General features: G+C 42.6%; 2 protein-coding genes across 8 annotated transcripts in view; one reads left to right on the top strand and one right to left on the bottom strand.

Annotated features, from left to right (window-relative positions):
- Window positions 1-27,077, bottom strand: part of LOC118374486 (E3 ubiquitin-protein ligase RNF152-like) — a 179,849-nt gene extending 152,772 nt beyond the window's left edge. Inside the window, exon 1 of the mRNA XM_035760919.2 lies at window positions 26,932-27,077. The gene's annotated coding sequence lies outside the window, so the exon portion shown is untranslated. The remainder of the gene's footprint in view (window positions 1-26,931) is intronic.
- sugct (succinyl-CoA:glutarate-CoA transferase) overlaps window positions 25,683-27,487 on the top strand; it is a 157,377-nt gene continuing 155,572 nt past the window's right edge. For 5 of the 7 annotated variants that reach the window (XM_035760870.2, XM_035760848.2, XM_035760858.2 and 2 more), the window contains exon 1: window positions 25,683-25,854. In XM_035760870.2, the coding sequence (XP_035616763.1) occupies window positions 25,719-25,854 (136 nt within the window). In that variant the 5' untranslated portion in view covers window positions 25,683-25,718. Of the gene's footprint in view, window positions 25,855-26,959; window positions 27,087-27,487 lie in introns of those variants that run through there. The other 2 variants (XM_035760883.2, XM_035760864.2) reach the window with 2 other exon arrangements.

Raw genomic sequence — 27,487 nt, 5'->3', positions numbered from 1 at the left:
ATCAAATGATTAGCTCTTATACACGCCAACAACACACGGATGTGACAAACGTAAAACACTACTATCTTGTGTCTTTTGCATGTTCAGTGGACTCCATGGCAGTTTGTCATAGCACTCACACGTACATGTATGTGCACAAATATACACAGTACGTATGCATATTCAGTATATATTTATACTATAAACAGAAATGTAAGGGAGGGAAATAAAATGTATTTCTTTCTGAAAACATATTTTCATCCAGTTTTCAGGATGAACAGAAACAGACAAAACAAATACAGTAGAAGATTAACAAATAGGCTTGTCCTTGTCCTCCTCCTTGCCCTCGTCCCCCTCTTACTCTCACTCCTCTTCCTCTAACTCATTCTCCAAAATTGGCCTCCGTTGTTGTCCAAACCAAGAAAGTCAACCTGAAGCATATTTATAGTGCTCAAGCTCTGATTTATAAGCGAAGACATTAGCTATGTGTTTTCACACGTCAGCACTGGGTGCAGGTAATCAGTAAATGAGTGAGGCATTTGGAATGGCAGTGTTTTCCAAATGAAACACGAGACCTGTTAGTTTTGAATGATGTGTCTAATGTAGAGAACTGTGTTTAGTGTTTTGCAAAAAAAAGTGTGTTTTACAATTGCAAACTGAGGGTGAAGCAGATAATGTTTCTTGAAGTTTTGCAGATTTGGTCTGAAGATTAGTTACATGAGTTAATGGTTTCAAGTGCCACTTTATGTGTAAGCGATTGTAAAAAAAAATGTAAATTATTTCAGTGGGCAAATGCTCATCTTCGATGGCCACTTGCACGCTGGCGAAGTGTGCTCTTCATGGATGATTCTTGCTTTCAACTGTACCAGGTAGATGGCATTGTGTGGGCGAGTGGTTTGCTGATATAAACGTTGGGGCCATACATTATGATGCTGAAACACGACGATGATAAAATGCAATTGTGTTCATTGTCCATAGTTTATGCCTGCCCATACGATGACCCCACCGCCACCATGGGGCACTCTGACGAGATCCTGAGGCCCATTGTCATGCCATTCATCTACCGCCATCCCTTCACATTTCAGCATGATAATGCACAGCCCCATGTTCCAAGGATCTGTACAAAATTCCTGGAAGCTGAAAATGTTCCAGTTCTTCCATGGCCTGCACACCTCACCAGACATGTCACCCATTGAGCATGTTTGGGACCACAACCCTACCTTTTTTAAAGGTATCTGTGACCAACAGATGCTTATCTGTAATACCTGTCATGTGAAAGATTAGAGCCTGATTTCCTGGTGTGAATGTTTTAAAAATAAAAACCTATTGAAAATTGGGATGATTGTCTCTTTTTCCTTCTTTCTATCTGTTAAACGTGTGAAGACCTTGATGTTTTCCTGAGGGTGGTAAATCATTGAAAGTGTACAGCCTGGAGCTACAGAATATAAAGTATTTTTTGAATATAAAGCCAAAGTAAGATTCATGTCCTCCTGGCTGAGTTACAAGCTTAGCATTTCCTGAAGCCTTTCTGGCAGAGGAAGGCCCTTTTGAGTGACTTAATACATGTAGTCATTTATCGCATGGAATGTATGCCTCAAGTTGTCAAGCAGACACACACATGCATGCGCGCACACACATAGTAATTTATCAACATCATACTCCAAGTTGTCACATTGCATGTAGTACAATCCTAGTTTCTGAAAGTCACCCTGACCCATCAACCAAGTCCTAACTTACACACACACACACACACACACACACACACACACACACACACACACACACACACACACACACACACACACACACACACACACACACACACACACACACACACACACACACACACACACACACACACACACACACACACACACACACACACACACACACACACACACACACACATCCCAATTTTAGCTTTCTAGTGACGTTCGGTATATGCACTCTAAAAAATGCTGGGTTGTTTGGATGACCCAATTCCTGGATTGCAGGCATTGGGTCACTTAGTTGGTTTGTTTTCTTAAAACAAAACAAGGTTGGCTTGTTGAGGCTGGGTTATGGATGCTGGGTTACTGAGATATGACCCATCAGGTCAGATCAGAAGATTGGAGTTGTGGCTTAGTAGGGGTGTGTTTTTCTGATAATTCTTATTGGCTCAAGTTGAGAGTAAATATCATTCCAGTTAACTTGTTAAGGTTTAACACTGACATTTGTAGCTTTCCTGAGGCTTACACAAGTGTATGAGTTGAAGATCCAATGCAAATGCAAATGTTGGGCTAGTTATCACTGATACAATATGCAAATAATATTTTTAATATTATATTAGAGTTTTGTAATGTTCTAAAATATTGAAGGAAAATTTCAATTTGCAGTGTACAAAGTTAAAGGTCCTGAACAGTCAATCTGAAAAGGAGTTTTACTCGTGGCTAACTACCAGGAAGTTTATAAAGACAAACTGAGTGGGCGGGGAGCTTTTATTCATGAGCTCACATTGACTGACAGCACTTTGAAACACCTATGTCAATTAACGTGGATGCAGTGTTGCAGTAACAAAGCAACTCAAACATTGAAATTGCATCAGTTATATAGTTTTTTATGTCTCCCATTTGGATTGTGGTTCACAGCAGCACTGACGAATGTGTTGACTTAAAAACTGCATCGTTTTCCTGTTCGAGTTCCTGTTCCATGCTGGCTGAAGACCTAGCTAGCCAGTAACCAGCTAACAACAGGCACAGATGAAAGGGGAAATGTATTATATTTGCAGACATGAGTAGAGTACCTATGTATCGAACCACGCCTCTCTGCAAACACGCCTTCTCCGATGTTAGTTACAAGGTGGTACTTATTTAAATTAGGTAAGAGAATATCATGTTACCATGGGTGTATTAAAATGAAAGTTAAGTTGATGTCACCTTGTCCCCTGAATAATGAATCTAATTGTTTGACATGGGGGAGGGGACCAGTAACTTTATGATCAAACTTTACCAGCGTAAAAGCAACAGTAATTTTTCATACTTTGATTTATCATCTAATTTCATGAAAAACATGATTAACTGAACAGGAATTACGTTTACTCTCACGGGTGGCCAAAAATAACTAGCCCATAATAAGCCAAGCCTCGTGAAAATAACCTAAGGATTCCATTTAAAAAAAATACCCAGCTGCTGGGTCAACACGGTATGAAATCGAGCTAATGGTTAAATGAACCCATGTTTGGGTAATCCAAACCAACATTTTGGGTTATTCAAGCAACCCAACTGCCTGGGTCAAAATAACCCCGTGTGTGTTCTGTCCAATACGTTAATATTTTTCATAATGACTAAAAACACAGAAAATGTGGTGTTTCTATGTCAAATAGTTTTGCTTTATTTCAGTCTTCTGTGATTTTTATCAAGTGTAATATCGCAACGCAAACTCAAAATTGAATACATTTCAACTATATCTGACATGGTACAGATGTCCTTTTTTTCCAGGCCATAACCATGTGTGTGAGATATATATTATTTTGTTTCAAAGTAGATTTAAGACTACAAAGAAACACTGTGACCCTGATTTAGCCCACTACAGTAGAAGGTTAAGGAGAGAGTTCACTCAAATTACAAAATGACACTGTTTCCTTACCCTGTAGCCAGTCTATGGACAAGGTATCCACCAATGTGTTATTGTGTAATTTTGGTGAACTATCCCTTTAACACAAGCAATCTTCTATTCAGATCCCACTTTATCATCTTAGAGTGAGGGTGCACACACACACACACACACACACACACACACACACACACACACACACACACACACACACACACACACACACACACACACACACACACACACACACACACACACACACACACACACACACACACACACACCCTTCGTCATCTCCGAGCAGCAGGAGTTGATGAGCGTCTAGAAACACTTGAACCGTGTGACACTCCACTCTGCCACTCTTGTGAGAAACGTCCCCGACCGACAGCTTGACAGAATCACTCTAAAAATGTATGGATCAAGGATAGATGTTCTTAAACCTCCTATGGGTTTTACACACCCCACTGCCCACAACACATGCCTGCATAAAAACAGAATGGGCCAAATGGCATCCTATTCCCTATTTAGTGCACTAAATTTGACTACGGTGCATAAGGCTCTATGCTGGGGAATGGGGTGACATTTGGGATGAAAGCACTGCACACAGTGAAGGAAAATTATTTAAAGCAAGACACTTACCCAAAGGTTCCCAATCAGGGTTGGCACTAGCTGTTTTTGGTACCCTGCTATGTGGAATCATGTGTGGCATGCACACATTAGTGTGACCCAAATGGCACCATATTCCCCATTTAGCGGAAAACTTTTGACCTGAACCCTCCACTATATAGGGGACAGGGATCCATTTGGGACACAACCAGTACCTCTGTTATACCACCAGGAGCATCAGACAGAAATACCAATTATTTCTAGCCACCCTTGAGAGCTAAACCCCCTTGAGAGCCAATCATATTCAAATTCACCCATCATGTACACTTCATAAAAATAGAAAAGGTAGCCCGAGTGAGAATGCAGTCTGTCCGTTTGTGAGATATGAGATTTGAGACCATCGAGGATCTCGATCACTCTCTCCGCCTCTCTTCCCAAAATCCCAACTCTGAGGGGAAATCATACCGTTCCACTGAAGAAGCCCAAACTTCCTCCCTGCCTGCACTGGGTTATGTTCTCAGATTTGTCAAAATAAACTTTCCACTCACCAGTCCCCAGACATAATTTGAAACTTGTTAAAAATATAATTTTTTTACGTAAACTATTTTGTCTATGATTCCATTTCAAACGATGAACAAAAGTTGCTCTTTCTTCTGTCTGAAGATGGGACATTGTGGTGCTGTTCTGGGAGGAAGACTCCATAAGGGAGCGATGAAGAGAAGAAAAGCATCTAAGGCTTGAGAAAAGAAATGAGAAGTTGGTCTTTCGCAAATTTGATTCCCTCATTTTAAGAACAGGTGACTCCAGGTGAAAGCTATAATCCCTTATTGATCCAATTCTTTCAATCCAATTCAATCAGTGTAGATGAAGGGGAGGAGACAGAAGGATTTTTAAACCTTGAGACAATTGAGACATGGATTGTGTGTGTGCCATTCAGTGGATGAATGGGCAAGACAAAGAACTGAAGTGCACTCTTTGGGGAAAAAAAGGTGCCATCTAGAACCTAAAATCATTAAGCATGCACCAACCAATAATTAATTCAAATAACTGCAACTCTTCCAACTATGGACTTCTTTCACAACTGCCTCCAAAACATTCACAACAAAGATGAATAAATAAATGTGTAAAAAAAATATAAAGGATATCTAATGCTGAAATCCTCATTAAACAATGGTATTCATCAAGTTGATGGTATATATTTAGAATCATATTTTACAGCTTTGTCATTCTGTTTATTTTGCTTGAAACTCCTTTAATATATTTGACATGTGATTAGGTCACAGAGGGCCAAAGATAATCTGATGTACTGCAAAATGCCACTAGAAGTAATTGTATAATTATTATTTCTTACTTGAAAGTTACCAAAATTCAGGTAGTTTACTGGTAAACTTAGGAATTTTCCAGTAATACGGTCTCCCTTTGCGACCCTAATTTGGGCCCTTGACTGTCCCAATCAACAAGCAAACAAAAACAAGCTCTGCACCAAGCATTGTAGTCAAGGGTTTATTGGACACAAGAATATTTAATACATAGTACATATATTGTGAGCTTTAAACGTTAATTTATAAAATGTGTAGAAGCTAATACATAAAAAGTGCATTCACGTCACTCTTGTGAAAACCACCATCTTGTCTTTCCTGTGAAGGAGGAAAACATAAATGTTTCAATTTAACAAAAGTGTGGAACAGGTTGATGCCCACTGTTTGGTTAACATAGGAGTGAGGCTGTTGACAGTATTCTACTGTTGTGACTTGGCTTTCATTAATCTGATGACTGTTATTTATTTAATCCACTAACCATGTTTAATTATTACCCGATTAAATTAATCATGTAACAATTAACTCATTATGAATTTGGGGCACCATGGAATAAGTTTTTTTAATGATTACCATCTCCCAAATTAAACTCTAGAAGATATACATTTTAGTTTTTTGTGTGAATTTTACCCCTTTTTCTCCCCAATTGTGTGGTATCCAATTGTTTTAGTAGCTATTATCTTGTCTCATCGCTACAACTCCCGTACGGGCTCGGGAGAGACGAAGGTTGAAAGTCATGCGTCCTCCGATACACAACCCAACCAAGCCGCACTGCTTCTTAACACAGCACCATCCAACCCGGAAGCCAGCCGCACCAATGTGTCGGAGGAAACACCGTGCACCTGGCAACCTTGGTTAGCGCGCACTGCGCCCGGCCTGCCACAGGAGTCGCTGGTGCGTGATGAGACAAGGATTTCCCTACTGGCCAAACCCTCCCTACAGTCCTCTCTAACAAGAGAGGAATTTGTTAAATAGCCCTAGCATTATGAGTTCCCTGAGAGGTCAAGAGCATTTGCCTCCAACACAAATTTCCCTGGAGTCATTGGAGCCATACATGGCACAAACATCCCCATACCAGTACCAACAATTAAGATACATACATAGATACATACATGATGAAAACAATGTGCTTCTTGGACATCTATACTAGCTGGCCAGGCTCAGTGCATGATGTAAGAGTTAACAGAAACTGCCTTCTTTACATCCACCTCAAACACACCCAGTTTCACATCCTGGGCGATTCTGCATACTCTCTGAAAACATATCTCCTCACGCCATACCACAATAATGGGGCGGCAGGTAGCCTAGTGGTTAGAGCGCTGGACTAGTAACCGAATGGATGCAAGATCGATTCCCTGAGCTGACAAGGTAAAAATCTGTCGTGCTGCCCCTGAACAAGGCAGTTAACCCACTATTCCTAGGCCGCCATCGAATATAAGAATTTGTTCTTAACTGACTTGCATAGTTATATAAAGGTATAATAATGGCCATCTAACTGCACAACAGGAAAAATACAACACAGTTCCACCCAGGTTATTATTGAGAAGGCCTTCCCTTGAGAAAACTATTGTTTTTAGAGCTGCATGCATTCTGCACAATTTCATCCTGAAGGAGGAAGCAGAGACATGGATAAGGATGAATGGGGGTCAGAGCAAGCTCTCCCTGTTGCCCCAGAGAGAAGCGCACAGGCAAATAGTTTTTACCTGGGATTTGCCCCTTTCATATTTATTTTGGTCCTGACTAAACTCCCCAGTCCCTGCCAGTGACAAGCATACCTATAATATGATGGTGTCCTATCCATATATTCTATACTTATATATTCTCATCCCATTCCTTTACTAGATTAGGTTTTGTTGTGGAATTGTTAGATGTTATCTGTTAGATACTGATGCACTGTCGGATCCAGAAGCATAAGCATTTCGCTACACTTGCAATCACATCTGCTAACCATGTGTATGTGGCCAATAACACTTGATTTGATTTTGATTTGATTTGAACCAAAAGTTGTTCAATTTGTCCAGAAAGTTACATTCTTTGCGATATTATTATTACTAGCAGAATTACTTATTAAGGGCGTTGTTGCCAATAGGATGGATGATCAGGATTTTTTTTTGCACAGACTTTCACTATGTCCCACAGGCCACTAATGTGGAGTGAATGTGATGTTGCTGATCTATGCACAGTTTTCTCACAGCCCAGCGAATTAACTCTGTGGCCGTTTTAAAATTATATTTGGCATCATAGTGATATTCTGAGCAGATTCCATTCTCTCCTGCAGCTCAGTTAGGAAGCATGGCCAAATCCTCGCAGTGCCAGGGTGATATGATACACCATGAACAGATTAATTACCATACTTAACCATACACAGGGATATTCAGTGTCTTGGAATTATTTTGTAACCTCTGATCTGTGCCCATCTAAAAATGTATCTCTGACATGTTTTTAGTTAAATCTAATTTGTGGCTAAGAGGTCCAATTATTGTTTGAAATTCACAATCCAACTTAGGGACCTTACAGAGACAGGGGAGGTTATTATTAAATCCTGAGAAGCACTACTTTTACAAACAGATGGACGCCATTCAATAAATTGTGATTATAGGCTCAAAATTATAAGGTTCCACTGTTGAAGGTACATCCATCCTAATATTCAGGGTCCTCCCACTGTAATGTTGATACCAATTGTCTCAGAACTTTGCGCCTTTACAATATCCAACCTTTCCCTCTGCACGTCTAGCATTGTCATTTGGCCTCTAAATTCTTCCAAATACTTATTAAACCACTTCAGAGGATGCTGGGATGGTCTTTTTCAGAGGGTGGATTGCCTAGAAAGTTGTATTTGTATTTAGTAAGGATCCACATTAGCTGCTCCCACTCTTCGTGGGGTCCAGCAACATTAAGGCAATTATGTACCATTTAAAATATTATGTGACATTTCATAACACTTTACGCAATACATGTATTGTGTTCCCTCAGGCCTCTGCTCCACTATCACATATTTACAATACAATATCCACATGTACGTGTGTGTAGAGTGTGTGTAGATTGCATGTCTAATCATGTGTGTTTGTGCATGTGTGCGTCTCTTCACAGTCCCCGCTGTTCCATAAGGTGTATTTTTATCTGTTTTTAAAATCTGATTCTACTGCTTGCATCAGTTACCTGATGTGGAATAGAGCTCCATGTGTAATACTGTGCGCCTGCTATAGTCTGTTCTTGACTTGGGGATTGTGAAGAGACCATTGGTGGCATGTCTTGTGGGGTATGCATGGGTGTTCAAGCTGTGCCCCATTAGTTTAAACAGACAACATGGTGCATTCAGCATGTCAACACTTCTTACAAAAACAAAAAGTTAGGACGATTCTATGGGCCTATGACTGACAGAGGCCCTAAAAAATCGTTAGAACATTAGGTTTTTTAAATTATTAACCTATCATCATTAATATTATAAAACGAACGGTTTATTTTTCTTTTCTTGTATTTTGGCAAACCCCCCACCCAAACCATTTTGCCATTTTGCAAGCTATTCATACTAAATCAGTTTTCCCTGCCCGGTGCCAGGCCCCAACAGATGCAGCTTTAGGCTCAGCAGCCCTGTCTCCCTATCCCCATACCCCTGAACCAGCCCCACTCCCAACTGAAGAAGGAGGTGAGCAGTGTAACAGTATAATTTTAAACCGTCCCCTCGCTCATACCCGGGCGCGAACCAGGGACCTTCTGCACACATCAACAACAGTCACCCACGAAGCATCGTTACCCATCGCACCACAAAAGCCGCGGCCCTTGCAGAGCAAGGAGAACTACTACTTCAAGGTCTCAGAGCAAGTGACGTAACCGATTGAAACGCTATTTAGCGCGCACCGCTAACTAAGCTAGCCGTTTCACATCCGTTACAGCAGCATTATGTTAAATTACATGTTAGTTGGCATAATTGTAGGGGGTCAGTGGGATTTATTTTTTTATTATTATGAAAAGAATTACATCATTAAATCCTTTTCAATTACATTTTATTTTTCTCCGCATAATGATCATTATATGAAACAAAAATAGCCTATAGTCTGTATTGGATGCTGGACAGTTTGAAGCATTAACTGACTCAGTCTTCAGAAGTGACAGCCAATGTTAAAATAATACCTTCAAGTCATATGGCCAAGGTATGTCTCCATGGCTTTGATGCAGACTGAAATATGGTCATTTCCTGACATCTAGTGGTGGTGATACACAACTGCAGATAATTTGGGTCAATATTCTGCAGGATTCAGTGCCGTTTCATTTTTTCTGTGGTGCATGCAGTTATTTTAAATCAACAAAATGGTAGTAAGTGAAATACTGGTTATGATGTTATTACAAATGGTATTATATCACAGGACATATCACATGCATCATATGCACTGCACTCTACAGAGCTAGGACCCTCAAGTGATACGGTTTTGTCAGGGAGTGTGTAAGTTTTTCATTTTATTTCACCTTTATTTAACCAGGTCGGCTAGTTGAGAACAGGTTCTCATTTACAGCTGTGACCTGGCCAAGATAAAGCAAAGCAGTGTGACATAGACAACAACACAGAGTTACTACACATGGAATAAACAAGGCAATAATACAATAAACAAGTCAATGACACAGTAGAAAAAGAAATAGTCTATATACAGTCTGTGCAAAATGCATGAGGAGGTAGGCTATAAATAGGCCACAGGAGCGAATAATTACAATTTAGCAGATTAACACTGGAGTGATAATGAGCAGATGATGATGTTCAAGTAGAGATACTGGTAGAAAAGAGCAGAAAAGTAAAAACTGTATGGGGATGAGGTAGGTAGATTGGTTGGGATATTTACAGATGGACTATGGGGAACTGCAGCGATCGGTTAGCTGCTCAGACAGCTGATGTTTAAAGGTGGTGAGGGAAATAAAAGTCTCCAACTTCAGCTATTTTTGCAATTCGTTCCAGTCACTGGGAGCAGAGAACCGGAAGGAAAGGCGGCCAAATGAGATGTTGGCTTTGTGGATGATCAGTGAGATATACCTGCTGGAACATGTGCTATTGGTGGGTGTTGTTATCGTTACCAGTTAACTGAGATAAGGCAGAGCTTTAAGTAGCATAGACTTTAAAGATAACCTGGAGCCAGTGGGTCTGGCGATGAATATGTAGCGAGGGCCAGCCGACTAGAGGTCGCAGTGGTGGGTGGTATAAGGTGATTTAGTAACAAAATGGATGACACTGTGATAGACTGCATCCAGTTTGCTGAGTAGAGTATTGGAAGTTATTTTGTAGATGACATCGCCGAAGTCGAGGATCGGTAGGATAGTCAGTTTTGGCGGCGTGAGTGAAGGATGCTTTGTAGCGAAATAGATTGCCGATTCTAGATTTAATTTTGGATTGGAGATGTTTAATATGAGTCTGGAAGGAGTGTTTACAGTCTAACCAGACACCTAGGTATTTATAGTTCACATGTTCTAGGTCGGAACCATCCAGGGTGGTGATGCTAGTCGGGCAGACGGGTGCGGGCAGCGAACGGTTGAAAAGCATGCATTTGGTTATACTAGCGTTTAATCAAATCAAATTTATTTATATAGCCCTTCCTACATCAGCTGATATCTCAAAGTGCTGTACAGAAACCCAGCCTAAAACCCCAAACAGCAAGCAATGCAGGTGTAGAAGCACGGTGGCGAGGAAAAACTCCCTAGAAAGGCCAAAATCTAGGAAGAAACCAAGAGAGGAACCAGCCTATGTGGGGTGGCCAGTCCTCTTCTGGCTGTTCCGGGTGGAGATTATAACAGAACATGGCCAAGATGTTCAAATGTTCATAAATGACCAGCATGGTCGAATAATAATAAGGCAGAACAGTTGAAACTGGAGCAGCAGCAGCATGGCCAGGTGGACTGGGGACTCTAGATATAACAAACTGACCCTAGCCCCCCGACACATAAACTACTGCAGCATAAATACTGGAGGCTGAGACAGGAGGGGTCAGGAGACACTGTGGCCCCATCCGAGGACACCCCTGGACAGGGCCAAACAGGAAGGATATAACCCCACCCACTTTGCCAAAGCACAGCCTCCACACCACTAGAGGGATATCTTCAACCACCAACTTACCATCCTGAGACAAGGCTGAGTATAGCCCACAAAAGATCTCCGCCATGGCACAACCCAAGGGGGGCGCCAACCCAGACAGGATGACCACATCAGTGAATCAACCCACTCAGGTGACGCACCCCTTCCAGGGACGGCATGAGAGAGCCCCAGTAAGCCAGTGACTCAGCCCCTGTAATAGGGTTAGAGGCAGAGAATCCCAGTGGAAAGAGGGGAACCGGCCAGGCAGAGACAGCAAGGGCGGTTCGTTGCTCCAGAGCCTTTCCGTTCACCTTCCCACTCCTGGGCCAGACTACACTCAATCATATGACCCACTGAAGAGATGAGTCTTCAGTAAAGACTTAAAGGTTGAGGCCGAGTTTGCGTCTCTGACATGGTTAGGCAGACCGTTCCATAAAAATGGAGCTCTATAGAAGAAAGCCCTGCCTCCAGCTGTTTGCTTAGAAATTCTAGGGACAATTAGGAGGCCTGCGTCTTGTGACCGTAGCGTACGTGTAGGTATGTACGGCAGGACCAAATCAGAGAGATAGGTAGGAGCAATCCCATGTAATGCTTTGTAGGTTAGCAGTAAAACCTTGAAATCAGCCCTTGACTTGACAGGTAGCCAGTGTAGAGAGGCTAGCACTGGAGTAATATGAGCAAATTGTTTGGTTCTAGTCAGGATTCTAGCAGCCGTATTTAGCACTAACTGAAGTTTAGTCTAACCTAGAAGTGACAAAAGCATGAATTCATTTTTCTGCATCATTTTTGGACAGAAAGTTTCTTATTTTTGCAATGTTACGTAGATGGAAAAAAGCTGTCCTTGAAATGGTCTTGATATGTTCTTCAAAAGAGAGATCAGGGTCCAGAGTAACGCTGAGGTCCTGCACAGTTTTATTTGAGACGACTGTACAACCATTAAGATTAATTGTCAGATTCAACAGAAGATCTATTTTTTTCTTGGGACCTAGAACAAGCATCTCTGTTTTGTCCAAGTTTAAAAGTAGAAAGTTTGCAGCCATCCACTTCCTTATGTCTGAAACACATGCTTCTAGCAAGGGCAATTTTGGGGCTTCACCATGTTTCATTGAAATGTACAGCTGTGTGTCATCCGCATAGCAGTGAAAGTTAACATTATGTTTTCGAATAACATCCCCAAGAGGTAAAATATATAGTGAAAACAATAGTGGTCCTAAAACAGAGCCTTGAGGAACACCGAAATTTACAGTTGATTTGTCAGAGGACAAACCATTCACAGAGACAAACTGATATCTTTCCGACAGATAAGATCTAAACCAGGCCAGAACTTGTCCGTGTAGACCAATTTGGGTTTCCAATCTCTCCAAAAGAATGTGGTGATCGATGGTATCAAAAGCAGCACTAAGGTCTAGGAGCACGAGGACAGATGCAGAGTCTCGGTCCGATGCCATTAAAATGTCATTTACCACCTTCACAAGTGCCGTCTCAGTGCTATGATGGGGTCTAAAACCAGACTGAAGCATTTCGTATACATTGTTTGTCTTCAGGAAGGCAGTAGGTTGCTGCGCAACAGCCTTCACTAAAATTTTTGAGAGGAATGGAAGATTCGATATAGGCCGATAGTTTTTTATATTTTCTGGGTCAAGGTTTGGCTTTTTCAAGAGAGGTTTTATTACTGCCACTTTTAGTGAGTTTGGTACACATCCAGTGGATAGAGAGACATTTATTATGTTCAACATAGGAGGGCCAAGCACAGGAAGCAGCTCTTTCAGTAGTTTAGTTGGAATAGGGTCCAGTATGCAGCTTGAAGGTTTAGAGGCCATGATTATTTTCATCATTGTGTCAAGAGATATAGTACTAAAACACTTGAGCGTCTCTCTTGATCCTAGGTCCTGGCAGAGTTGTGCAGACTCAGGACAACTGAGGTTTGGAGGAATACGCAGGTTTAAAGAGGAGTCCGTGATTTGCTTTCTAATAATCATAATCTTTTCCTCAAATAAGTTCATGAATTTATCACTGCAAAAGTGAAAGTAATCCTCTCTTGGGGAATGCTGCTTTTTAGTTAGCTTTGCGACAGTATCAAAAAGGAATTTCGGATTGTTCTTTTTTTCCTCAATTAAGTTAGAAAAATAGGATGATCGAGCAGCAGTAAGGGCTCTTCGGTACTGCACGGTACTGTCTGTCCAAGCTAGTCGGAAGACTTCCAGTTTGGTGTGGCGCCATTTCCGTTTCAATTTTCTGGAAGCTTGCTTCAGAGCTCGGGTATTTTCTGTATACCAGGGAGCTAGTTTCTTATGAGAAATGTTTTTAGTTTTTAGGGGTGCAACTGCATCTAGGGTATTGCGCAAGGTTAAATTGAGTTCCTCAGTTAGGTGGTTAACTGATTTTTGTCCTCTGGTGTCCTTTGGTAGACAGAGGGAATCTGGAAGGACATCAAGGAATCTTTGTGTTGTCTGTGAATTTATAGCATGACTTTTGATGTTCCTTGGTTGGGGTCTGAGCAGATTATTTGTTGCAATTGCAAACGTAATAAAATGGTGGTCCGATAGTCCAGGATTATGAGGAAAAACATTAAGATCCACAACATTTATTCCATGGGACAAAACTAGGTCCAGCGTATGACTGTGACAGTGAGTGGGTCCTTAGACATGTTGGACAAAACCCACTGAGTCGATGATGGCTCCGAAAGCCTTTTGGAGTGGGTCTGTGGACTTTTCCATGTGAATATTAAAGTCACCAAAGATTAGAATATTATCTGCTATGACTACAAGGTCCGATAGGAATTCAGGGAACTCAGTGAGAAACGCAGTATATGGCCCAGGAGGCCTGTAAACAGTAGCTGTAAAAAGTGATTGAGTAGGCTGCATAGATTTCATGACTAGAAGCTCAAAAGACAAAAACTGCATTTTTTTTTTGTAAATTGAAATTTGCTATCGTAAATGTTAGCAACACCTCCGCCTTTGCGAGATGCACGGGGGATATGGTCACTAGTGTAGCCAGGAGGTGAGGCCTCATTTAACACAGTAAATTCATCAGGCTTAAGCCATGTTTGTGTCAGGCCAATCACATCAAGATTATGATCAGTGATTAGTTCATTGACTATAATTGCCTTTGAAGTAAGGGATCTGACATTAAGTAGCCCTATTTTGAGATGTGAGGTATCATGATCTCTTTCAATAATAACAGGAATGGAGGTGGTCTTTATCCTAGTGAGATTGCTAAGGTGAACACCGCCATGTTTAGTTTGGCCCAACCTAGGTCGAGGCACAGACACGGTCTCAATGGTGATAGCTGAGCTGACTACTGTGCTAGTGACAGACTCCAATATGCTGGCAGGCTGGCTAACAGCCTGCTGCCTGGCCTGCACCCTATTTCATTGTGGAGCTAGAGGAGTTAGAGCCCTGTCTATGTTGGTAGATAAGATGAGAACACCCCTCCAGCTAGGATGGAGTCCGTCACTCCTCAGCAGGTCAGGCTTGGTCCTGTTTGTGGGTGAGTCCCAGAAAGAGGGCCAACTATCTACAAATTCTATCTTTTGGGAGGGGCAGAAAACAGTTTTCAACCAGCGATTGAGTTGTGAGACTCTGCTGTAGAGCTCATCACTCCCCCTAACTGGGAGGGGGCCAGAGACAATTACTTGAGGCCGACACATCTTTCTAGCTGATTTACACGCAGAAGCTATGTTGCGCTTGGTGATCTCTGACTGTTTCATCCTAACATCATTGGTGCTGACGTGGATAACAATATCTCTATACTCTCTACACTCGCCAGTTTTAGCCAGCACCATCTTCAGATTAGCCTTAACGTCGGTAGCCCTGCCCCCTGGTAAACAGTGTATGATCGCTGGCTGATTCGTTTTAAGTCTAATACTGTGGGTAATGGAGTGACCAATGACTAGAGTTTTCAATTTGTCAGAGCTAATGGTGGGAAGCTTCGGCGTCTCAGACCCCGTAACGGGAGGAGTAGAGACCAGAGAAGACTCGGCCTCTGACTCCGACCCGCTGCTTAATGGGGAAAACCGGTTGAAAGTTTCTGTCGGCTGAATGAGCGACACCGGTTGAGCGTTCCTACAGCATTTCCTTCCAGAAACCGTGAGAAAGTTGTCCGGCTGCGGGGACTGTGCCAGGGGATTTATACTACTATCTGTACTTACTGGTGGCACAGACGCTGTTTCATCCTTTCCTACACTGAAATTACCCTTGCCTAACAATTGCGTCTGAAGCTGGGCTTGTAGCACAGCTATCCTCGCCGTAAGGTGAGTACAGCGACTGCAATTAGAAGGCATCATGTTAATGTTACTACTTAGCTTCGGCTGTTGGAGGTCCTGACGAATCGTGTCCAGATAAAGCGTCCGGAGTGAAAAAGTTGAGAAAAAAAACATACATACATAAACGGTAATTAAAAAGTAAAAACCGTAAAGTTGTCAGGTAGCAAAATAGGTTGGCAACAAAACGCACAGCAACTCGAAAACAAGTCTGCAAGTTGTGACCGGAAATGATGTCAGGCCATAGTCATTACAGATGAGAGCAGTTGGAGGCCACGGAAGGAGTGTTGTATGGCATTGAAGCTCGTTTGGAAGTTAGTTAACACAGTGTCCAAGGAAGGGCCAGAAGTATACAGAATGGTGTAGTCTGCATAGAGGTGGATCAGGGAATCGCCTGCAGCAAGAGCTACATCATTGAGATATACAGAGAAAAGAGTCGGCCCGAGAATTGAACCATGTGGTACCCCCATAGAGACTACCAGAGGTCCGGACAACAAAGGCGGTGGATAGTTTTAGAAAGAGAGGGTCCAGATTGTCTAGCCCAGCTGATTGGTACGGGTCCAAGTTTTGCAGCTCTTTCAGAACATCTGCTATCTGGATTTGGGTGAAGGAGAAGCTGGGGAGGCTTGGGCGAGTAGCTGCGGGGGGGATTGGAGTAGCCAGGAGAATGGCATGGCCGGCCGTTGAGAAATGCTTATTGAAATGTTCGATTATCATGGATTTATAGGTGGTGACCGTGTTACCTAGCCTCAGTGCAATGGGCAGCTGGGAGGAGGTGCTCTTGTTCTCCATGAACTTTACAGTGTCCCAAAACCTTTTTGATTTAGAGCTACAGGATGCAAATTTCTGCTTGGAAAAGCTAGCCTTTGCTTTCCTGACTGAAAGCGTGTATTGGTTCCTGACTTCCCTGAACAGTTGCATATGGCGGGGACTATTCGATGCTATTGCAGTCTGCCACAGGATGTTTTTGTGCTGGTCAAAGGCAGTCGGATCTGGAGTGAACCGGGGCATGCTTTTCTAAGATCAAATCCAATTTTATTTGTCACATACACATGGTTAGCAGATGTTAATGCGAGTGTAGCGAAATGCTTGTGCTTCTAGTTCCGACAATGCAGTAATAACCAACAAGTAATCTAGCTAACAATTCCAAAACTACTACCTTATAGACACAAGTGTAAGGGGATAAAGAATATGTACATAAAGATATATGAATGAGTGATGGTACAGAGCGGCATAGGCAAGATACAGTAGATGGTATTGAGTACAGTATATACATATGAGATGAGTATGTAAACAAAGTTGCATAGTTAAAGTAGCTAGTGATACATGTATTACATAAGGATGCAGGAGATGATATAGAGTACAATATATACCTATACATATGAGATTAATAATGTAGGGTATGTAAACATTATATTAGGCAGCATTGTTTAAAGTGGCTAGTGATATATTTTACATCATTTCCCATCAATTCCCATTATTAAAGTGGCTGGAGTTGAGTCAGTGTGTTAGCAGCAGCCACTCAATGTTAGTGGTGGCTGTTTAACAGTCTGATGGCCTTGAGATAGAAGCTGTTTTTCAGTCCCTCGGTCCCAGCTTTGATGCACCTGTACTGACCTCACCTTCTGGATGATAGCGGGGTGAACAGGCAGTGGCTCAGGTGGTTGTTGTCCTTGATGATCTTTATGGCCTTCCTATGACATCAGGTGGTGTAGATGTCCTGGAGGGCAGGTAGTTTGCCCCCGGTGATGCGTTGTGCAGACCTCACTACCCTCTGGAGAGCCTTACGGTTGTTGGCGGAGCAGTTGCCGTACTAGGCGGTGATACAGCCTGACACGATGCTCTCGATTGTGCATCTGTAGAAGTTTGTGAGTGCTTTTGGTGACAAGCCGAATTTCTTCAGCCTCCTGAGGTTGGAGAGTCGCTTCTGCGCCTTCTTCACGATGCTGTCTGTGTGGGTGGACCAATTGAGTTTGTCTGTGATGTGTACGCCGCGGAGCTTAAAACTTACTACCCTCTCCACTACTGTTCCATCGATGTGGATAGGGGGGTGTTCCCTCTGCTGTTTCCTGAAGTCCACAATCATCTCCTTAGTTTTGTTGACGTTGAGTGTGAGGTTATTTTCCTGACACCACACTCAGAGGGTCCTCACCTCCTCCCTGTAGGCCGTCTCGTCGTTGTTGGTAATCAAGCCTACCACTGTTGTGTCGTCCGCAAACTTGATGATTGAGTTGGAGGCGTGCGTGGCCACACAGTCGTGGGTGAACAGGGAGTACAGGAGAGGGCTCCAGAACGCACCCTTGTGGGGGCAGTGTTGAGGATCAGCGGGGTGGAGATGTTGCCTACTCTCACCACCTGGGGGCGGCCCGTCAGGAAGTCCAGGACCCAGTTGCACAGGGCGGGGTCGAGACCCAGGGTCTCGAGCTTGATGACGAGCTTGGAGGGCACTATGGTGTTAAATGCCGAGCTGTAGTCGATGAACAGCATTCTCACATAGGTATTCCTCTTGTCCAGATGGGTTAGGGCAGTGTGCAGTGTGGTTGAGATTGCATCGTCTATGGACCTATTTGGGCGGTAAGCAAATTGGAGTGGGTCTAGGGTGTCAGGTAGGGTGGAGGTGATATGGTCCTTGACTAGTCTCTCAAAGCACTGTCTTTAGGCAGGGATCAACAAAATGGAGTCGTGGTCAGCTTTTCCGAAAGGAGAGCGGTGCAGGGCCTTATATGCGTCGCGGAAGTAGGAATAGCAATGATCCAAGGTTTTTCCAGCCCTGGTTGGGCAATCGATATGCTGATAAAATTTAGGGAGTCTTGTTTTGAGATTAGCCTTCTTAAAATCCCCAGCTACAATGAATGCAGCCTCCGGATATATGAATTCCAGTTTGCAAAGAGTCAAATAAAGTTCGTTCAGAGCCATCGATGTGTCTGCTTGGGGGGGGGGGGAATATATACGGCTGTGATTATAATCGAAGAGAATTCCCTTGGTAGATAATGCGGTCGACATTTGATTGTGAGGAATTCTAAAATCAGGTGAACAGAAGGACTTGAGTTCCTGTATGTTGTTGTGGTCACACGTTAACCATGAAGCATAGGCCCCCGCCCCTCTTCTTACCAGAAATAGGTTTGTTTCTGTCGGCGTGATGCGTGGAGAAACCAGCTGGCTGCACCGACTCCGATAGAGTCTCTCCAGTGAGCCATGTTTCCATGAAGCAAAGAACGTTACAGTCTCTGATGTCCCTCTGGAATGCTACCCGTGCTCAGATTTCATCAACCTTCTTGTCAAGAGACTGGACATTGGCAAGGAGAATGCTAGGGAGGGGTGCACGATGTGCCCGTCTCCGGAGTCTGACCAGAAGACCGCTTCGTTTTCCCCTTTTACAAAGTAGTTTTTTGGGGTCGCCGGCTCGGATCCATTCCGTTGTCCTGGGTGAAAGGCAGAACACAGGATCCGCTTCGCGAAAATCATATTCTTGGTCGTACTGATGGCGAGTTGACGCTGCTCTTATGTTCAGTAGTTCTTCTCGACTGTATGTAATGAAACCTAAGATGACCTGGGGTACCAATGTAAGAAATAACACAACTCCTAGGAACGCGAAGCGAGGTGGCCATCTCTGTCGGCGCCGGAGGATGGTGAGGAAATTACTTTTAAAGAATGACCAGGTATCCTCGACTGATGGGACGAGGTCAATACCCTTCCAGGATACCCGGGCCAGGTCGATTAGAAAGTCCTGCTCACAGAAGTGTCTTAGGGAGCATTTGACAGTGATGAGGGGTGGTCGTTTGACCGCGGACCCATAGCGGATACAGGCAATGAGGCAGTGATCACTGAGATCCTGATTGAAAACAGCGGAGGTGTGTTTGGAGGGCAAGTTGGTCAGGATAATGTCAATGAGGGTGGCCATGTTTACAGATTTATGGTTGTATCTGGTGGGTTCCATGATGATTTGTGTGAGATTGAGGGCATCCAGCTTAGATTGTAGGACTGCCGAGGTGATAAGCATATCCCTGTTTAGGTCACCTAACCGAACAAACTCTGAAGTTAGATGGGGGGCGATCACTTCACAAATGGTGTCCAGGTCACAGCTGGGAGCGTAGGGGGGGTCGATAGCAGGCGGAAACAAGTGAGAGATTTATTTCTGGAGAGATTCATTTTTAAAATTAGGAGTTCGAACTTTTTGGGTATAGACCTGGAAAGTATGACAGAACTTGCAGGCTTCCTCCCCCTTTGGCAGTTCTACCTTGACGGAAAATGTTGTAGTTGGGTTTGGAAATCTCAGTATTTTTGGTGGTCTTCCTAAGCCAGGATTCAGACAAGGCAAGGACGTCAGGGTTGGCGGAGTGTGCTAAAGCAGTGAGTAAAACATACTTAGGGAGAAGGCTTCTGATGTGAACATGCATGAAACCAAGGCTTTTTCGATCACAGAAGTCAACAAATGAGGGTGCCTGGGGATACGCAGGACCTGGGTTTACCTCCACATCACGCGAGGAACAGAGGAGGAGTATGATGAGGGTACGGCTAAAGGCTATCAAAACTGGTCGCCTAGAGCGTTGAGGACAAAGAATAAAAGGAGCAGATTTCTGGGCGTGGTGGAATATATTCAGGGCATAATGTGCAGACAGTGGTATGGTGGGGTGCGGGTACAGCGGAGGTAAGCCCAGGCACTGGGTGATGATGAGAGAGGTTGTATCTCTGGACATGCTGGTTGAAATGGGTGAGGTCACCGCATGTGTGGGTGGTGGGACAAAGGAGGTATCAGAGGTATGATGAGAGGAACTAGGGGCTCCATTGTAAACTAAAACAATGATAGCTAACCTAAACAACAGTATACAAGGCATATTGACATTTGAGACATACAGCGAGGCATAAAGTAATCACAGGTGTTGATTGGGAGAGCTAACTAAGATAACAACGGGTAAGACAGCAACAACTAATCAGCTAAAACAACAACAGGTAAAATGGCGATGAATGGGCAGAGAGGGTCGGTTAACTACACACAGAGACTGAGTTTGCGGCTGAGGCCGACAGATAATCAAAAAAGTAAACAGAATGGAGTACTGTGATTAATGGACAGTCCAGCAGGCATCAGCTATGTATGTAGCCAAGTGATCATAGGGTCCAGGGGGCAGCAATAGATGGAACAGGAAAGCCGCGGAGTAGTCGCTAATATGCTAGCATGCGGGCGACACAGCATTTAAAGTTAGTTGCCCGGGGATTGTAGAAGCGTCTGTCCGACAAAGGCCAGTTGAAGGCAGACCAGTCATGGTGGTGCGGCGGGGCGCCGTGTCGACAAAGGATCCAAGCCAGATGGCGAAAGAGGTATTGTAGTTGTAGTCATTTAGTTTGCTAGCTGGGAGATGCATCTGGCTCACGGCTAACTGGTGCTAGCTTCGGGGCAGGAGCATTAGCCACTATAGCCACTCGGTAGCAGCGGTGATCCGGTGCCAAGGTCCAGAGCTTACGGCAAGGATCCGGTGCAGTAGTGGGTTCTAGCCGTGTTTGGGTGGAGTCCGGTTGAACAACTGAGTAGGCCGGGAGGTGGGCCTCAGGGATTGCTTCGGTACTGGGTAACTCGGTGGGTGCTAGCTAGCTGTGAAGGTCAGGAGTTATGGTCCAGGGATTACGGCAGGAATCCACATTTTTCTGCCTGATGATAAAATCTATTTTGTGAAGTGCACCAATCCCTCCTGCAGCAAAGCACCCCCACAACATGCTGCCACCCCTGTGCTTCACATTTGGGATGGTGTTCTTTGGCCTACAAGCTTCCCTTTTTCCTCCAAACATAACGATGGTCATTATGGCCAAACAGTTCTGTTTTTGTTTCATCAGACCAGAGGACATTTCCCCAAAAAGTACAATCTTTGTCCCCATGTGCAGTTGCAAACCATAGTCTGGGTTTTTTATGCCGGTTTTGGAGCAGTGGCTTCTTCCTTGCTGAGAGGCCTTTCAGGTTATGTCGATATAGGATTAGTTTTACTGTGGATATAGATACTCTGTACCCGTTTCCTCCAGCATCTTCACAAGGTCCTTTGCTGTTGTTCTGTGATTGATTTGCACTTTTTGCACCAAAGTACGTTAAAACTCTAGGAGACAGAACGGGTCTCCTTCCTGAGCGGTATGATGGCTGCATGGTCCCATGTTGTTTATATTCACGTACTGTTCTTTGTACAGATGAACGTGGTGCAATCAGGTGTTTGGAAATTGCTCCCAAGGATGAACCAGATGTCAAGCAAAGAGGCACTCAGTTTGAAGGTAGGCCTTGAAATACATCCACAGGTACAACACAGGTACATGTCAATTAGCCTATAAGAAGCTTCTAAAGCCTTGACATCATTTATGGAATTTTCCAAGCTGTTTAAAGGCACAGTCAACTTAGTGTATGTAAACTTCTGACCCACTGGAATTGTTAAAGAGTGAATTATAAGTGAAATAATAGTCTGTAAACAATTGTTGGAAAAATGACTTGTGTTATGCACAAAGTCGATGTCCTCACCGACTTGCCAAAACTATAGTTATTTACAAGAAATTTGTGGAGTGGTTGAAAAACGAGTTAATGACTCCAACCCGAGTGTATGTAAACTTCCGACTTCAACTGTATATACACTTGTTCTGAAAGGCCCCAGAGTCTGCAACACCACTAATCAAGGGGCACCACCAAGCAAGCGACACCATGAAGACCAAGGAGCTCTCCAAACAGGTCAGGGACAAAGTTGTGGAACAGGGATGGGTTATAAAAAAGTATCAGAAATGTTGAACATCCTATGGAGCACCATTTCTTAAAGTTTTATTTATTTCACCTTTATTTAACCAGGTAGGCTAGTTGAGAACAAGTTCTCATTTGCAACTGTGACCTGGCCAAGATAAAGCATAGCAATTCGACACATACAACAACAGAGGTACACATGGAATAAACAAACATAGTCAATAATACAGTAGAACAAAATAAAACAAAAAGTCTATATACAGTGAGTGCAAATGAGGTAAGTTAAGGAAATAAATAGGCCATGGTGGCGAAGTAATTACAATATAGGAATTAAACACTGGAATTGTAGATCGATGAATGTGCAGGTAGAGATACTGCGGTGCAAAGGAGCCAAATAAATAAATAAATACCAGTATGGGGATGAGGTAGGTAGATAGATGGACTGTTTACAGATGGGCTATGTACGGTGCAGTGATCTGTAAGCCGCTCTGACAGCTGGTGCTTAATGCTAGTGAGGGAGATGTGAGTCTCCATTAAACCCATTATAAAAAATTGAAAGAACGTGGCACCACAACAAACCTGACAGACAAGGCAAGGAGGGCATTAATCAGAGAGGCAACAAAGTGACAAAAGATAAACCTGAAGGAGCTGCAAAGCTCCGCAGACGAGAATGGAGTATCTGTTCATAGGACCCCTTTAAGTCGTACACTCCACAGAGCTGGGCTTTACGGAAGAGTGGCCAGAAAAAAAAACATTGCTTTACTTCTTCGGGATAGGGGGCAGCATTTTCACTTTTGGATAAATAGTGTGCCCAATTTCAACTTCCTGCTACTCATCCCCAGATTATAAAATAGAAAAAAACATTGCTTAACGAAAAGAAAAAAAAAGCACACACATTTGGTCTTCGCCAAAGCCATGTAGACTCCCAAAACATATGGAAAAAGGTACTCTGGTCAGATGAGACTGAAATGTAGCATTTGGCCAACAAGGAAAACGCTATGTCTGGCGCAATCCCAACACCTCCTATCACCCAACAACACCATCCCCACAGTGAAGCATGGTGGTGACAGCATCATGCTGTGGGGATGTTTTCAGTGGCAGGGACTGGGGAACTGGTCAGAATTGAAGGAATGGTGGATGGCGCTAAATACAGGGAAATTCTTGAGGGAAACCTGTTTCAGTCTTTCAGTGATTTGAGACTGGGACGGAGGTTCACCTTCAAGCAGGACAATGACCATACTGATAAAGCAACACTGGAGTGGTTTAAGGGGAAACATTTAAATTTCTTGGAATGGCCTAGTCAAAGCCCAGACCTCAATCCAATTGAGAATCTGTGGTGTGACTTAAAGATAGCTGTACACCAGCGGAACCAATCCAACTTGAAGGAGCTGGAGCAGTTTTGCCTTGAAGAATGGGCAAAAATCCCTGCAAAAGGTGGCTCTACAAAGTATTGACTTTGGAGTGGTGAATAGTTATTCACGCTCAAGTTCTGTTTATTTGTCTTATTTCTTGTTTTAAAATATTTTGCATCTTCAAAGTCGTAGGCATGTTGTGTAAATCAAATGATTCAAACCCACAAAAAATATATATTTTAATTCCAGGTTTTAAGGCAACAACACAGGAAAAATGCCAAGTGGGATGGATACTTTTGCAAGCCACTGTTGGATGTTGGATGAGTGTGTTGGGGCAACTCGCCCCCGCCCCCCTACAAGGGGGGCTAGTTACCTCTTTATGGTTATGAATGTCTGTCTACCTGGCATTTAGACCATTTCTAACCCAGTTAGCGCTAGTTTATGCTAGCTTGTTAGCATAAGCTGCTTGGAGTGCTAGCGAGCAACCTTACTCCCAGATCGTCTGAGGTAAAATATATAAAAAATATAATGTAACTCAATTGCATTAGTAAATGTTTCCACTAGTGACTGATATCTTTAATGTTACTTTCAAGCCTTTTAGCTATTTTACACAGCATTTTATGTCATATAGCTAGATAGCTAGCTATGTTTTTAAGAGAGCTTTTCAATCGGCATCTCTCCCCGTTTTCAGTCACAGGTGGGGACTGGATTAGGTGTGAGCAGTGTAGAAGGTAGGCTCATGAGTTGTGCTCTAATTTGACTGGGGATAGCTTAATTTATTGGTGACCTATGTACAAATTACAATCGTGCACGAGCATAAGAGAGTGGCCACATCAATGTTACACTGAATTAGTTACTTAAGTTATTGTTATTAAGGGTTATATTCCAATTGTATTTAATGTTATTAGTTATATTCCATTCCAATGTTATATTCCAATTCACTTTTTTTATGAATTAAAAACAACTATTGAAAACCTTTTGCTCCTGAATGTCATTTTAAAGACTGCTGAGATTTAAAATCTTGCATTATTGAAATAATATTTAGTGCAATTGTACATAATGGATGGTATTGAAAGGGAACAACAAAGAAAGAACAAAGAGCATGTGAGTTAAAAAGAGGGACTTTTACATCACATCTCCTCATAGTGCAGATATTAATGGTGACATCTGCAACACCATTTCAACCGGATATTTTATTTAAATAAGTAAAATAAGACAACTATACTTAGCTTTTAAGTATTTCTTACTAAACAATTTCTAAATAGAACAGATATAATTGATTTTAATACACTTGTGTGAAACCCTATGCCATAATCTTCTACCGGGTACCTGGCACCTCCGGTACTTAAAATGGTCTTCCCCTTTTCTAAAAACAACAGTTCATGAAAAAACAAAAAAGTGTAAACTGTAGCCATTTATTTCCCTTTATAGTTTATTCGCCTATGCATGACCTTCATCCACCTACCATTTTTTTTCTCCAAACGTTGCTTTTTGTGTCAGCAATTAGACATTGTTCTTTGCTGGTTCTGTTACCCCGTATTACCCTATCCATGTGGGGGAAGCAGAACCAAGGTGTGGACCCCGAACTTTTCTTGCTGTCTGTGATTGTCTAATTTCTTAATTAAGTCATTTTTGGTGATGTCTAGTGCTGTAGGTAGAAGACAATCATTTTTTTTTTTTAAACTGTCTGTTAAAAATCACCACTTCAATATGCAATGGTATTGTGCCGGTAAGAGTAGAATGTGTATAGTGTGTCTTGAACGCACCCAAGAGGAGGCAGGGCTATTCAATGCCTTCTGATAGGCTAGTGTAGGCCTGACACTCCAACACGGACATCGCTCTGAATAAAGACTCAAAAAACATGTCGAAGATACCAACACGCGTCAAGTGCGGTGCATTTGTTCGACTCTTGGCTTGCGGGATTCAACCCTGTATGTTTCGACAACATCAAAGTATTCGCACTAATCTCAGGCGGCTGCTTTCCAACACACAGCCAGGTATTTGAGCTGAAGTGTCGTTTTCTTGTCCTATACTTGCCCACAAGTACGATAGCGAATTAATGTGTCATTAAACTTGTCGCCGATAGTATGCTGCTATTCAGCAATTATCAAATAGTTGGATATCCTTATCTAAGTAGGGTCTAAACACCATGAACAAATATTTGATATTGTGTAGTGGACAAATACTGGTAGACTTTTCACTCATCAACATGTTGATGACCTAGGCATATGCATATGGTTTTAATCAACACGCGACGTTTCAACAACCTAGCGTTTCTATTGGACAGGTTTAGTAAATAGGGCGGGACCTACCTGAATCTGTCCAATGGAAAATTGCTTGGAGTAACCATTCCACCCCATGCCAAGAAGGTTAGTTACCCATAAAACCGACTATGCGCAGCTATGGGGCAAAACCAATGTTTTTAAACCCTGGATTGCTGATGCTATGTATTGTCCATTGAGAGGCTTTGAAGCCACTGGTCGGACATATTTGCCCACCCTAGTAGGCTCAGTCCTCCATAGGAATGAATGTAATTCTACAGTATTACTATTACATGTTTTAAGGACAAAATTATGTATTCAAGTATTTTGCAGTATTGGGGACAGTAACATTAGTACTAAAAAAAAAGAAAAACGAAGGAAAATCTTATATATATATATATATATATTTGTATGTTTAGCTTACATATTGTAATTTAAAAGTATACACTAAGATGTCTGTAATATAATACGTGTCAAATGAATGTAGACATTAATAAATGCATTTCTATAGCTTCCCAAATCTTTTTTTTTTTTTTTTTTTTACAATTGAGGAGAACCAAGATGGATGTGTGGTGGCTTCAATACAGAGCTCCCTGTCATTCATTGAGTTTATAGACCCTACTCCTATGTCTATCTGCAGACCACGTTTACTTCATGCCATTCCCACCACCATCGCCCCAGCCCTCCGAGCACTGCTTTCTCACAGTTATTTTAATGGTGCTACACAGGGTTTTTGGTTGTAATTTCAGGAAATGTACCTAAAATATATATGGTGCAAACAGTGGAATGATAGTGTTTCACAGTATTACTTACTTGCCAGTGTTGTGGTTGGCTGTGATATTTGCCTAATGATTTCTCCCGCCGGCGCAGCATCTGTTGTCAAAACTGGGAAAGCTGTTTGGCCTTTCTCTGTGTTATCTAGTGTCTGGGCTGATGAGACAGTGGATTGCGCAGTCAGATGGAACAGAGTAAATATTAATTTTAACGTCTTATATTTAGCTGGTGATAATTTGTGGAATAGACACCGGCTGGAACCAATTAGGATTGGACCCACCTGTTGTATAAATTTAAAACAAAAAAAATTGGTGCAGTCAGTTTCTCCTTAGCTGTGTTTGAATACTCATACTAACAGTACTATTTGTGATGTAAATTGAGTATGTAGTATGCTTATTGGTCATAGTATGGATATAGTTATTATTCCAAAAGTTCACGGATGTTGTACTACATTTGCCAAAATACGAAGCATACAAGCAGTGGACACTACTTACGGGCTTTTAGGGCCCATAATGCAAACATTTTTAAATTTGAGGAAAATATGCAGCTGAATTCCAACGAGAGCGGATACCAAGTCATTGCTTTAACTAATTAT

The sequence above is a fragment of the Oncorhynchus keta genome, chromosome 4 (genome assembly GCF_023373465.1).
Source record: "Oncorhynchus keta strain PuntledgeMale-10-30-2019 chromosome 4, Oket_V2, whole genome shotgun sequence".
Classification (NCBI taxonomy): Eukaryota; Metazoa; Chordata; class Actinopteri; order Salmoniformes; family Salmonidae; genus Oncorhynchus; species Oncorhynchus keta.
Note: the sequence above shows the minus strand (reverse complement) of the source record. Positions and strands in the feature narration are given on the sequence as shown.